Source organism: Cotesia typhae, unplaced genomic scaffold, assembly GCF_013202065.1.
Source record: "Cotesia typhae breed Kobodo isofemale line unplaced genomic scaffold, CoteBio_Ctyphae contig_26, whole genome shotgun sequence".
In the NCBI taxonomy this organism is placed as follows: Eukaryota; Metazoa; Arthropoda; class Insecta; order Hymenoptera; family Braconidae; genus Cotesia; species Cotesia typhae.
Window position 1 is genome coordinate 2,089,775 of NW_027423732.1, and position 14,495 is coordinate 2,104,269.

General features: G+C 33.2%; 2 protein-coding genes across 2 annotated transcripts; one reads left to right on the forward strand and one right to left on the reverse strand.

Annotated features, from left to right (window-relative positions):
* Nucleotides 1–406: 406 nt before the first annotated feature.
* On the forward strand, nt 407–6,563 carry LOC141525438 (protein broad-minded). The gene is made up of 7 exons (XM_074239943.1): nt 407–829; nt 915–3,733; nt 4,024–4,694; nt 5,316–5,626; nt 5,782–5,959; nt 6,166–6,381; nt 6,440–6,563. Exons 2-7 carry the CDS (start codon nt 1,885–1,887, stop codon nt 6,560–6,562), a joined length of 3,348 nt encoding a protein of 1,115 aa, XP_074096044.1. The 5' UTR covers nt 407–829; nt 915–1,884; the 3' UTR covers nt 6,563.
* Nucleotides 6,564–14,410, reverse strand: Aif (Apoptosis inducing factor). The gene is made up of 5 exons (XM_074239944.1): nt 14,234–14,410; nt 10,783–11,426; nt 8,632–9,358; nt 7,896–8,185; nt 6,564–6,815 (listed from the first exon to the last, which is right to left on the reverse strand). The coding sequence occupies exons 1-5, from the start codon at nt 14,322–14,324 to the stop codon at nt 6,744–6,746; spliced, it is 1,824 nt and encodes a 607-aa protein (XP_074096045.1). The 5' UTR covers nt 14,325–14,410; the 3' UTR covers nt 6,564–6,743.
* Between the last annotated feature and the right edge of the window lie 85 nt (nt 14,411–14,495).

A 14,495-nucleotide genomic window follows, 5' to 3' on the forward strand; every position in this document is an offset into this window, starting at 1 on the left:
TGTGGATGTATCCTTTCCCATAATAAAATTGAGATGAAATGTATGTGGCATCAAACTATTCGTAACGTGATTGGTCGAATATATCATGAGCATGAAAATATATGCAAACGCTATAGTAAGGCGCGTGCTTGCGCGCGCAAATTTGAATTCTAGTTTATATATAAATGACATAACCGGCCCTAGAAAATTTCGCTTATTCTCTTAATAATATAGATTTAAATCTCACACTCAACGATTTAATTACTTAAATAATTATATTTTTATTTTTAGATTTCAAAACTTAGTTTTTTTTTTCAATAACTAGAGTTATAGGCTTGTAATATTTAAAAAACTAGAAATTTAAATACCGTGCTACGCGCGCGCTTTAAAGTAGTACCCTCGCCAGAGTCGTTTTCTTAAGATTTTTTTTAAATTTTGACAGATTAATGTTCATATAATTCTGCATCGATTGGCGCAATTTGAAAAATTTTGACCATCTAGTTTCAGAGATATTTAATTTCAAAGTTTGAGTTTTGAACGTTCTTATACATTACGGTATACGGGATATCCAAAAGTTTACCTACAAACATTATTATATCTCAGAAACTTTTCTTAGGATCTTTTTAAAAAACTAGAGTAACGTTAACTAACAACTGAATAATTTTTTAAAAATAATTTCATTGATAATTACCACACAGTTTCACAAATATTTATTAATAAGTAATGAAAAATTTACCAAACTTTAGACGAGGAAGGGATACGTTAATAAAGCTATGGCAACAACACAAGTTTTGTGAGCCGCGAAAAAAGTATGAAACGCGCATGCGCTGAAAAATTTGAAAAGTTTAATGTACGTTAATACATTAATACGTTAATACTTAAACACAATTTTCACAAATCAAAGTCATATCTCAAATTTGACTTTTCTACAGTAGTGATGCGAGGAAATTGGGGCTTATGTGAGCGAGTGAATAGAGTCGTGATGAAGTGGACAGAATCTCATATTCTTACACGTTGGCACGAAAATAAAAATCAACCGATCAGAAGAAAATTCAAAATAATTCAAGACCGAGCCGAAAATTACTACCGGCCTGTTGAATTTGGAGATCTTTGTTTTGGATTACTCTCGGGAGTCTTGTGTTTTGTAATTGAATTGTTCTACAAAATCATTCTTTCAATTGGAAAGAAAATTATACAATTTCTATTTATTACTCTAAAGATTATTATTTTTTATTTTCAGAGAGTTGTAAATTGTTTATTCGAAATTTATGGCAGAGCTTAGCTACTTGCAATTTAATATCACAACTGAATTTTCGACATTTTGATAATTTTACAAAATAATAAATTACTCATTAAATGTTTCATCATACAATAAAATACAATATCAGCTATTCTCGTTATCACTAAGAGGCAAGGTGATTTCATTAAGAAGTCTAAGTTAAGAGATTGCGGAATTTTCTTGCCTATAATCAGAGATGTTCGTTTGTAAAGCTTTTCTATATTCAGAGTTGTTCATTAAAAATCAAATAACCTTGATGTCTTTTGTTCAAATTTTTTGAATTTGTTTGTTTTTATTTTTTAATTTCCTTTGTATTTTCTGTTTATATTTGCATTTATAAGAAATTTAAATTGCTTTAATGGACTATTTTGTAATGTTAGGCTTTTTCAATTTAAATTATTTTTTGCAGCTAGAAAATATTTTTTCAACAATAAAATTGCTGTGAGAAAAATTTTAATTTCTCGAATTAATGAATAAAAATTTTAACAAATTAATTTCTTGTCACTGAACATTCCTTCTTTCTTTAAAATTAGAGTCACACCCAGCTTACCCCGTACCTGTCGGTCGCCTAGCAACGACAAAGCACAACAAACAAGACATCAATACCCCTCAGTATCCCGCGAATTATGACCGAGTTGACACCTACGAAACAAAAATGGCTGTTAGAAGCCCTAAAATCGGACTTTTTGCCCTCGATAACTTCAAAATTGCGCCAAAACACCGACATCGAGTCTTTGGTCGCCGAACTAACCTCAACACCAGAACTCCAGCGCCTGCTGGCAGCTTCGAAGCAAAAGACCCTCCCCGCCGAGGAAGAAAGTGCTTGCAGCGCCCTCTCCTTCGACACGGACCCCTGGAGCCCCTTCAAAAGCCAAACGGACATTCCAAACCTGCTGGAGTCTCTCGCTCCGTCGAAACCTAACCACGTCCGCTTGGCTAGTTTCGAAATCCTTCTTGAGAGCGATCTTACCTCCCCCCTGCCCGACGAAGTGTTCCAAAGTTTGCTCGGAGTTCTACGCCAGGGTCTACTGGACTCCAGCAGTCCGATTTTCGCGGCCAGTTTACAGGCTTACAATCGCCTGCTGACCACTCCGAAGAGCACCGAAGTCTTCAGCAGCCTCCTGGGTCTGTTCGATGCGTACTTTGACAAAAAAAACTTGGAACAAGTTCCGAACTTCAACACTGGAGTGAACTTCAAGATTTTTTTCCATGAAAAATTGTTCAGAGTTCTGCACTTGATCATTTCACAGATCTCTGACCTCGCCCAAGTCCGCCCCCAGGCTCAAACTGAGGAAACCATCGAGGAGTTCCTGGAGTTCCTGACCCGGAACTCCGGAACTCTGCAGAAAAATTTAAAAGTTCTCAATCTGGTGGCTGTTTTAGAACCCGGAGCGTCTTGGGTGAGAAAATGGAACCGGAGTTCTGCTGCTAGAAAGATTTTTATAGCTGCAGTCACCAAGAACTCGGAGTTCCTGCAAATGATGCTTCACCAGGTGCAGACTGGTCTTGAGAACTCTGGAACTATCGTCGCTACTATAGAGAACTCCGTGTTCATATCCGGAGAAACTGTCGAGACCTTGACGTACTTCCATTGCCTCCATTTTATGGCACTGGTCTTTGGTTCCGCGGATGGCAGGCAAGTAATCACCGAGGAACCATCGTCTGCGGAGTTCTGTAAGAAGTTGGTGGCGTTTCTGAACAGTTCCGCGGGGAACTCGACCTCGTCTAGGCCAGTTTACAGGGAAACAAGGCTGGCTTTGAGCAGAGTTCTGACTCCTCAGTTTCCGGTGGACACTGGTCTGTTCCACTTGGTGGTGAAGCCACTTCAAAGTGGGAAGATTTGGGCGCACACTGTCGATGCTTTATTGATGATGACGGAACTCCAAGATGGACGGGCGTTCTTGATGGAAAATGGCGTTGGGAAGATCTTGAAGCTGGCGGGGGAACTTCTAAAGCAGCCGTTCGCAGTGATGGACGTAGAACTCGTGGTCCAGATGTTCAAGTTCTTGGAACAGTTTTTTGAAGTTGAAGTGGTGGTGGATGAGCTTGAGGAACTCATGGAGGCATTGGAGTTCTTTTATAATAAGATTGATAAGTGTGGGATTGGGTTTGAAAATTGGACCCAGCAACTTGATGCGGCTGCGAAGAGCTTTGTGATGAAGATAGCGACAACTCCGAGGGGACTGGAAATGGTCAAGGACAGGGAGACGGTGCTCGAAGAAGTGATTCGGGGTGCAATTAATCCGCTAAAGAACTCGTGGGATAGTTTGGAAACGGTGTGTTTTATCAGCGCTGCAGGGTTCTTTCATCAGGCGAGAGGAATCATGCGGCAACTAGTGGCTCAAACTTTTTCGATGCTTCTAGAGGATATTTCTAAGAACTTGGAGGAGAGGGAGATGTTTACGGAGCCCTGGGAGCAGGAGAATGTTAAGAAGTTTGGGCATATTGTAGCGCTGCTGGCTTTAAACACTGAATGTGAGTATTTTTGGTACTGGGATGGTCGGGGACAAAAATTGAGGATGCCAGAGAATTCGAGAAGAAATTCTGAGAAAAATGAGTACCCACATGCCCAGATTTGGGATCGTGACGTGAAGTACGAATGAAGTACGATAAGTCGTACTTCACGGTGTGACTTTGAACATAGACTTGTGGGTACTCATTTTTTTCAGAATTTTCTTGGCTTTTTGGAGGATGCATTGGCGAGGGAGTGAAAAATTTTTGGAAGGAGTTAGGATTGATATTTATGGGGTAATTTGGGATTTTAGGTTACAGTATATTTGCGCTGGACTCGGGCGACAGCTGGCAGGAGGAAGAATATCCAAGGAGCTTTGGAGAGCTGCTCAGTCACTCGTTGATGGAACAATCGGTTTATCATGAGCTGAGTCTTCGGGTTTTGGAAACTATGGTCTGGAATTTGGATATTTTGATTCTCTTAATGCACACTTATGATCTACAGACAAAATTGCTCGAACTTCAGAAGAATTGTCGGTTAGAAGTTTCGAAATTTAAAGAAAAAGTCGAGGAAGATGATGAATTTCAGGAGGAAGTTGCGGTGGAAAATGAAGTACGTGGTGAAGTTAGTGAAGTACATGAGATTTATGATGGGTACGAAGTTTACAGATTCGAGAGTGAAGGTGAAAGTGCAATATGTGAAGTTCATGAAGTTTTCGCGGTGGATCAGAGCGCTTATTTGAGGCATAAGATACTTTGGAATTCTTATTTTTTCAAGCATAAACTTAGTTGGGGTGAAGAGCCAGAGCGAGTGAAAATTTTTGACGCTTTTCCTCTAGCAGTTGAAGATGAAGTGGGTCGAAGAAGTTCTGAGTCGGAGTCAGAACTTGACGAACTTCTTAGCGAATGCAAGCCAGGGTTTAAAGATAGTTCTTGGGCTTCGCAGATTAAAAAGGCCCATAAAAGTTCGCCTGGGATTATTAAGGTAAGACTGTGAAGTACAACTAGCGCTCCATTTGTGAAGTTCATCTTGAACTTCATTTATGAAGTCCATTGAGTACTTTATTTATGACGTAGTATGAGTACTTCATTAATAAAGATGTACTACAGCTTCATTGTAACAAGTGTCATTCGTACTTCATAAATGAAGTTGTTATTTTATATCGCTTGTTGAATTATAATAGCGAAGCATAGGTGATGTATTAGGGCTTCACAAGTGAAGTTGAATTAATACTTCATAAATGAAGTGACATTAATTAATAAAGGTCTGTTATTACCGGTTGAATGAAGTTGTATTCATACTTCATTAATCAAGTTATTCTTCATAGATGAAAATGCAGTTCTTAAATGAAGCGTACTTCATTTTGAAGTTGTATTGTTTAATCCTATTTGAAGTTGCAGTCAGGCTTCATTTTGGAAGTTCCAGTCATACTTCATTTTTGAAGTTGCGGTTATGCTTCATTTTTGAAGTTTTATCCACACTTCATTTTTGAAGTTGTGGTCGTACTTCATTTTTGAAGTTGTGGTCGTACCTCATTTTTAAAGTTGTATTTTTACAAATTTATGAATATTTTAATAAATTACATGAAAACAAACTTTATTCCAGCATGGAACAATCTTAAAACTCCTGGAACAAATGGAACAAGCAATACCTACCGTAGAATGGGTTGAAATTTTCCAATGGGAGGAAAAATCCGCACACTTCTGGTTACCAGAAGAAGAAATAGGGTTTGATTTAGCCGCGAGGTTCGCGGAAGACAACTGTGAACTCGAAGAACCCGATAAAGTTAAAGAAAACTTGAAAGAAGTTTTCGGTAAAATTCACGGATTCATTCAGTATGAAAAAGACGGAAAGTTTCGAGGATTCGACTGGTTCTTGACCGCCATATTTGTTGTTTGTGATGGAAACGTCGAAAGGTAAATAATAAAAATTAGCAATGAGTCTCAGATTGAAAACTTATCTTACATTTTCAAAAGATTTATACCTAGTTACAATAAAATTGTAATCATATCTTTTGAATAAAGTTCGCAAATTCATCATTGACTCATTAATTTTATTTTATATTTTTCAGATGCAAGGGGTTTATTAAACAATTGGTAAGATTGCCGTCAGCCGTTTACATGTGGCGCAATCTTGCGGCTGTTTTTGATACCAACAATGAGCAAGAGAACGGAACGCAGTTTGTTATTGCTCGACATATCGAAGCCATTGTTTGCACTGAACTTCCAAAGTTAAATTTCGCGCTCAAGGTATTTTACGGCATTTGCCATCTAGCGGCCGGAATTAGAAATAATTTTTTTTTCTCTGCTTCTATCGCGAATTAAAAGCTTAAATTTTGCACAAATCATCTATAAGGTTTCTAAAAAAATCCTAGTTGATTGAAATATCGATTGATTGACCCATAGAATTAACCCCTAGCGGCCGGAGTTTACTATTTTTTTTCTATTCTCTCCAGAGACAATACGGAATAAAATGGTGGATAATTTCCGACCGATTACTCACGCAGATGTTCATAGGGGCGCTACCATGGAATGAAATCTTGAACTTTCTATGTGTCTGCCTCATAAATCTTCCAGATTACATCGTCTACTACTGCGTCTCGCTACTTGAACACTGCGAGCCGACTATAATGAAAGACGTTATTGACGGAAAATCTTGGCCCGAATTTCTGGTGAGACTTAAAAATTTCTAATCTGAAAATCGAGAAAAATTGATGTTAATTTTTTTAGGACCTGAGTGAGTACAAATGCCACGACCATCTCAGTTTCATGGATAGGTTGGCAAAAAGATACAGGAATAAAGTTCTTCCTTCCATGAGGCACCAAGCCTTCGAGGAGGAAAATGAAGACTGAGTTTTTTCATAAATTAATAAATTTATTAACCATTTCATCTAATTGCAAAAGTAATTTACGAGCTATAAACATGATTAAGATGTATATATATTTAAAAATCCTCTTATGTACAAACTCTCGCTCACTCTCATTTTCACGTCCTGAGATATTTAAAGTTAAATTAAATTAGGAATTAATATCATTAGTCCTCGTGGATTGTAAACAGTTTTGCTAGTTCGTTTATTTCTTCTAATTTACTTCCTCTTGTTAATACCTAGAAAATAAAATTAAGGAGATTAAATGTTTAATATGGGTAAAAATTTTTGAATTGTATAGAATATGTAAAATTGTGAAATTATATGAAACAATGTAAATTTATATGAAACAAGGTAATGTTATACGGAAAAATTTAATGTTATGTGGAATAATGCAAAATTCTATGGAACAACAAAAAGGTTTATGAAACAATGTAAAATTATATGGGATCAAAACCTCACATAATTATACACAATTCTAAGAAACTAAATACAACAATATAAAATTATATGAAGCTATTAAGAAATATTTAAAACAATATGAAAATTTTGTTGATCAAACTCCATATAGTTATATCTCTACATAAGATCGAATAGAACAATGTAAATTGATATGGAACTAGGTCATTTTATATGATAAAATGTAATGTTATTTAGAACAATGTGAAATTCTGTGGAATAGCATAAAATTATATGGAACAATGTAAAATTATATAGGATCAAAACCTCACATGATTATACCCATCATTATAAAATTTCGTACAATATAAAATTATATGAATTAATATAAAAGTATAGGAAATAATGTAAAATTACATAGAACAATATAAATGAAAATTTATATGAAACAAGGTTGTGTTATATAAAAAAATTTAATGTTATATGGAACGATGTAAAATTCTATGGAACAATATAAAATTATATGAAACAATTAAAATTTAATGAAACAATGCAAAATTATATAGGATCAAAACCTCACATAATTATACACATTTTTATCAAATTAAATTCAACAATATAAAATTATATGGATTAGTATCAAAGTATATGGAACAATCTGAAATTATATGAAGCTGTTCAAAATTTTCACATTGTTTTAAATATTTCTTATGATCAAGACTCATATAGTTATATCTCTATATAAGATTGAATAGAACAATGTGAAATTATTTGGATCAATATGGAATTATATGGAACAATGTAAAATTATATAGAACAATATATAATAAAATCCTACATCAGACTTGCATGATCACATTACTATGTAAGTTTTCATATTATAACAATAAATAAATCTTAGAATCAAAACAAAAAATTACCTGTCTCGCAATGGACATGCGATTAAAAATATTCCAGAGAACGATACCCACGACAGTATCGTCTTTAAGATAAAAAACAACCCCTCTTCCGTAATCATCATTTTTATCTTCCTTCTCTTCATGACTCTGAGATACTAATTGCGGGTTGAGAGCGTTAGTTGCCTCTGGTTGGTAGTCTTTGGCGAAAATCCCCACTGTCGGTAGCGAAGAGTCTATTATACCAACAGCTTCGTAGCCGACTTCAGGTCCCAGATCACTCCAGAACATAGATTGGTGCAAATAAGGCTTACCTGAAAAAGCGTTCTAATTGGTAGCTTGTAAGAAAAATCAAGCGGCTCTAGTAGGTAACTAGAACCTAATGGAATTACTCAAGATTTAATAATTAAGTTTATTCCCGACATTTATCAAATTTTTCAAAGCTGAGTTAATTTAGTGCTTTTTGAGCCTTTAAGTTCGTTGGAAACAAAAATTAAGTGTTCACCGAGATTCAGTAGAAAATTTCGAGAAAAATGACTACTCACAAGCCCGAGTTCGAAGTCACCCCGTGAAGTACGATTGAAGTACGATCAACTGTACTTCATTCGTACTTCATGGCACAACTCCAAACTTGGGCAAGTGGGTATTTATTTTCTTCAGAATTTCCTTTACATTTCAAGGGGCACACTGCTGTGAAGCTAAAACAATTCTGGTCGTCTCCAGTAGCAAATTTATTCTCAGGAACAACCTTGGTACTCACCCGCTCCGGTCATATTATCCCCAGCCAGTCTCCCAGAGACAACAGCATGGTCATGATGCTCGACCCGCCTCCTGCCAAGCCTGATGTCATGAAAGCAAGCAGCGTCTCCAGCAACCCAGATGTCCTTCCTAGCCTGGAGCTCGGAATTCACCAGGAACCCTCCAAAATTATTATCGACTTCCAGGCCACTGGCTTCAGCCAACTCCGTGTTAGCTTCAGAGCCAACTGCTACCACCACTGCATCAGCATTGACAGCCTGCCCGCTGGTCAGGAACAGCTTCAGCTTTCCATCCTGGACCTGGTAGTTCTTAACCTCCTCCCCAGCTACTGAGATTACTCCCTCTTTCTTAGACTTCTCGGTGGTCCACTGACACAGGTACTCGGGGAGCACGGCCTGCATGATGAAGTTCTCCTTGTAGATCTGGTAGACGTTCTTCTTGACCTCCGACAGATGTCGGGCTAAACTACAAGCTAGTTCCGAGCCCAGGAACCCGCCACCGATAATGACGATGTCTTTGACTGATGGACTCTTCACCTTTTCTGCCAGCTTCATGAAGTCGTCCTTAGTTCTGAAGGTCAGGACTTTGTCTTCGACTTCTTTGGGGAGCTTTTTGAAGACGTTTAGCATCTTGGGGGTCGAACCGGTTGCTAGGAGACACTTGTCGAACTTTATCTCGGTTTCGTCTTCTAAAATGGCGACTTTGTGGTACACGTCTACGGCGATGACCTTGTAGTAGAGAAGAAAAAATTATTTGATTATTTTAAGAAATTAACAGTTTGGAAGAAATAATTACTGTCTTCCAATATAAGAAAAAGACTATTTATTGTTTTGATAAATTAGTAACTAGGAAGAAATAAGGTAACAAATTTGTAATTAGGAAGAAATGTAAGAGTAATTATTTTAAAAATATTAACAATTAAGAAGAAAGATAACCACTTGAGAAAAAATACGTACAAAGAAAAATTTTCATTGTACGGACAAATTAGCAATGAAGAAGAAATATCAGTAACTTTTCTGAAAAATCAGCAACTAGAAAGAAATGTTACTGATTGTTCTGAAAAAATAGCAATTAGGAAGAAATACTGCTAGTTTAGCATAAAAAAAAAGTATTAACAAAGAATATCAATTTTCCAGACTAAATTATCAATAAGGAAGAAATGCTAATAATTTTTTGTGGGCTACTAGGAAGAAATAATTACTAATTGCTACAACTAATAGATTAGAGAAGAAAGAATAGTAATTTTACTCAAAAATTAGGAATTGAAAAGAAATATTACTAATTCTTCTAATGTATAAGTAATTAGGAAGAAATTTCACAAATAGTTCGGACAAATTACTAAGTAGAATAAAATTATTGTAATTTTATTTTTAAATTAGTAATGAGACAGAAATAATAGTAATGTTATTGATGAATAAACAATTAGGGAAAAATATAACCAATTAGCCATTAGGAAGAAAAATAATAGTAATTTTTATTGATTAATTGGCAATTAGGAAGAAATAAATATAGTTTTTATCTAAACGATGATAAAGAGATGTCAATTTTTGAAGAAATGCGTAATTAGAACGAGATAATGCTAATTATTTTACTAATTTATTCATATGTTAATATTTGAATAGAAAAATCACTTGTTTGTTGTTTAGTTAGCAACTGATGGGAATATGTAACTAATTATTTTACAAAATTAACAATTAGGAAAAAATATCAGTCATTTAGTTAGAAAAATTAGCCATTAAATTTTTTTTAGTAAATTTTTGTTCAAAAATTAGTAATTAAGAAGAAATGTTACTATTTTTTAATTAATTAGCAACTAGGAAAAATATGTGACTAATTATTTTAAGTAATTAGCAATTAGGAAGAAATCATACTAATTTAGTTCGAAAAATTAGCTGCTAATAAAATATTTATAATTTATATTGAAAAAATTAGTAGTTAGGAAGAAATGTCACTAATTTTTTCTTTAATTAGAATTTAGGAAGACTATACGACTAATTGTTCTAACAAATCAATACACCTGCAAAAAAAAGCTTCTAATTTTTCTAAAAAATTATCAATTGTATGAAAAATTCCTATTTTGTTTTTTAAATTATCAATTAGATCAAAACAATCCTAAAAAATAATTTAAGGTCACAATTATAAAAATCATTACCTTCCACCTGCTAGCAACAGCAATGCCTCCCTTATCGGAAGCCATCAAGTCCTCAACCGACTTGAAGAACTCCGTCGGTTCGTAGAACAGACTGCGTTCGGTTCCGTTCCACTGCCTGAAGCTCAAGTCATTAGGAACCTGGTTTTTGTCGTACCAGAGTTCCTTGGACAAAGGTGGTCTCATGTAAGGAAAGTCCGACTCTTCACTAATAATCAGGACTTTAGCGGTCGGGTCCTTCGACTTAATCGACCTAAACGCGGAGAACGCAGCAGTGCCGCCACCTATCAGCAGGTACGGAACTTCTGTCGGTATTTTGGTGCTGACGTCTGGCGACTTGGAACTCTTGGAACCGGCGGGTTTAGTGGTTCCTTCTGAGCTGACAGAAGCCGGCTCCTCTTTGAGGAGCTTTGAGTAAAAGGATATCCCCACGCTGGTGAATAATAGCGCTGCTAGTACTTGGCGCCACCACTTCGTCATAAAGCTGTCGTAGCTTATCGGAGCGCCGCCAGTGGGCCCGTAGATTTCCTCGCATTTTGGAGGAAGCTTTTTGTTGGATTTTTCTGGACATTTTGGAAGTTTTTCCGGAAGGTCTTTTAAGCTCGACTTTGGGATCTTTTTTATGTAGCAGCGGACATGATGAATAGCTAAAAATTTTTTTTTGGTTTTTTTAAATCGATTTTACTAATCCATACAATAAAAATACATGAGAGTGTGAAGTTAGTCAATAGATGAAACTCGCAACAAAATGGCACCTGATTCCTTATTGGTTAAAATTAAGGTAGAACCCTCGAGACTTCCATAGTCAAAAGTTTATATTAGAGTGTATGGTACATATATTTGAGAGTCATTATTGACAAGCCTAAAACTTTTTTCTGTTTATGTACTTATTTTAGTTAATCACGAACGAGAAACTGACCGTTTAAAAAGTCTGGCAACACTGCATGAGCGTTAATATTTTTTATAATGGTTACACTGTAGTGTTTTGAACCAGCTGTAGAATAACCTCTGTTTTGATACATGCGTTTATTTATTTATTTACAAACATTTATTCGGAAATATAATTACAGTGTCTGAAAAAAAAATAATTGACAGTATTGTTTTGTTTTTTCAGAAAAATCAGTAATTAAATTTTGTTGTGTTGATGTATTAACTGATTTTAAATTTTACTGTTTTTTATTATTTCATCTGACTATTATTTTTATAAATTATCAAAGATTAATATATATTATTATAATAAAATTGTTAACTTTTAAAAATTTTTAATAAATATAGAAAAATACTTATTTTCATAAAATAATCATTATTTTTTTTTTTAAATAAATAAAATTAATAACTATAATATTACACCTAACGTACATTAAACTTTTCAAATTTTTCAGCGCATGCGCGTTTCATACTTTTTTTGCGGCTCACAAAACTTGCGTTGTTGCCATAGCTTTATTAACGTATCCCTTCCTCGGCTAAAGTCTGGTAAATTTTTCATTACTTATTAATAAATATATGTGAAACTGTGTGGTAATTATCAATGAAATTATTTTTAAAAAATTATTTAGTTGTTAGTTAACGTTACTCTAGTTTTTTAAAAAGATCCTAAGAAAAGTTTCTGAGATATAAAAATGTTTGTAGGTAAACTTTTGGATATCCCGTATACCGTAATGTATAAGAGCGTTCAAAACTCAAACTTTGAAATTAAATATCTCTGAAACTAGATAGTCAAAATTTTTCAAATTGCGCCAATCGATGCAGAATTATATGAACATTAATCTGTCAAAATTTTAAAAAAATCCTAAGAAAACGACTCTGGCGAGGGTACTACTTTACGGCGCGCGCGTAGCACGGTATTTAAATTTCTAGTTTTTTAAATATTACAAGCCTATAACTAGTTATTGAAAAAAAAAAACTAAGTTTTGAAATCTAAAAATAAAAATATAATTATTTCAGTAATTAAATTGTTAAGTGTGAGATTTAAATCTATATTACTAAGAGAATAAGCAAAATTTTGTAGCCAGTATATGTATGTGATAAAATGGGTTTTTACGTTTAAATTTGGTATCGCTGGAAAGGTATTGACCTGAAGTTGTGCTTTTTCAATGTTTCATATGTTTTTCTACAATAGTTTATTTATTATGATAAGTTTTCAAAGTAGTTACAAATAGATTAGAATTTAGCGATAAACAAAATTTGTTTATTTATTTATTTTATTTTGTACATGTCAATGTGGTTATAAGTCAAAAATTAATTTATATAATTAAGAGACTAAGAAAAATTTAGTAACTGGTATATCTTCATCGTAAATTGGGTTTGACATTTTTTACACTGAGAAAAAAAAATTTTTTGTCCAGAAAACAATTTCTTAGCTCAAGAATCGTTTAAAATAAATTTTGGTTCTTTGACAAAATAATATCTATTATGTTAATAAAATGTTGGCATTAATTTTGATAGATTAAAAAATGAATAGATTCACTTGAATTAAACAAAAAATAATTCGGTTATATATACCATTTATTATTAACGATTACTTTATTGTTTAATAAAAAACAATTTAATTTTTTGAATATATCTATAATTTAATAAGACAATTAAATATTTTAAAAATTTAGTGGTTAGACTTGTTAAATAAATTTTAATAAAAAAATCATTGAATACTACTTTTTTTTTATTTTCAAGTCAATAATTTATAAAAATTGATTTATCATATATTTAATAATTTTATAACAAATAAATTGTAGCAAAAAAATACGAAAATAAAGTTAGCCGGCATTTAAAAATTTTTAGAATTTTTTTTTATTATAAATTTATCACAAAAAAATAAAAAAAAATTTGCACATGCAAAAAACTTCAAAAAGTATGAAAATCAATTTAGCAGATAATATTCATTTTAAAAATTTATTTAACAAATAAATTATGGCAAAAAAAAAATAAGAACAAAAAATTGACATCTAGAAAATTAAAAAAGTAAAAAATGCAATTTTTTAGAATTAATTTTTTGGGGAAAATTTATTTAATAAAAAAAATAAAACAATTATAATAGTGACAGCTAACTTTAATGTCATTCAAAAAATGCAAGTGCAATTTTTGAAAAATGTTTTTTTGTTTTAATTAAATTATTAAAAAAATAATCAAAAAATTTAGAACGTCGGCTAACTTTAGTAGAAATTAAAAAAAATTAAAAACCCAATTTTTTTTAAATAATTTTTTTGTTAAATAAATTGAAAAATTCTCTAGTGACTGCTAATTTTAATGTCATCAATATTTTATTAAAAAATAATCTCAAAAAAAATTTTTTAAGTTCAAAATATTTATTTCATGATAAAAATTTCATTAAAAAAAAAACTGCGCAGTTTCTATCCCATAGATTTTTCAAACAAACAATTTCTTTTTCTTTGTTACTCCACATGATTATTATTTCATTGTCGGAGACGCAAAATAGGTTAGAAATAAATAAACTCACCGATAATAGGATTAGTGCTCTGAATACGGCTTAAATGACTATTTCTTGTAGTGCGTAGCAATTGTCCAACAATTCTACTACAACTCAACATTTCAATTATTTTAAAAATATATTTTATTATTCATAAGTTTATTATTTTTAACTGTCCAATTTCAACTCTCAAAAGACTGACCGTTTTCTGCCTCAAATCTCTGATACTCATCCTTGACTTGCGCATGCGCAGATACGATTTAAAATGGCGCTGGCGCGGTAAATTCAAAGT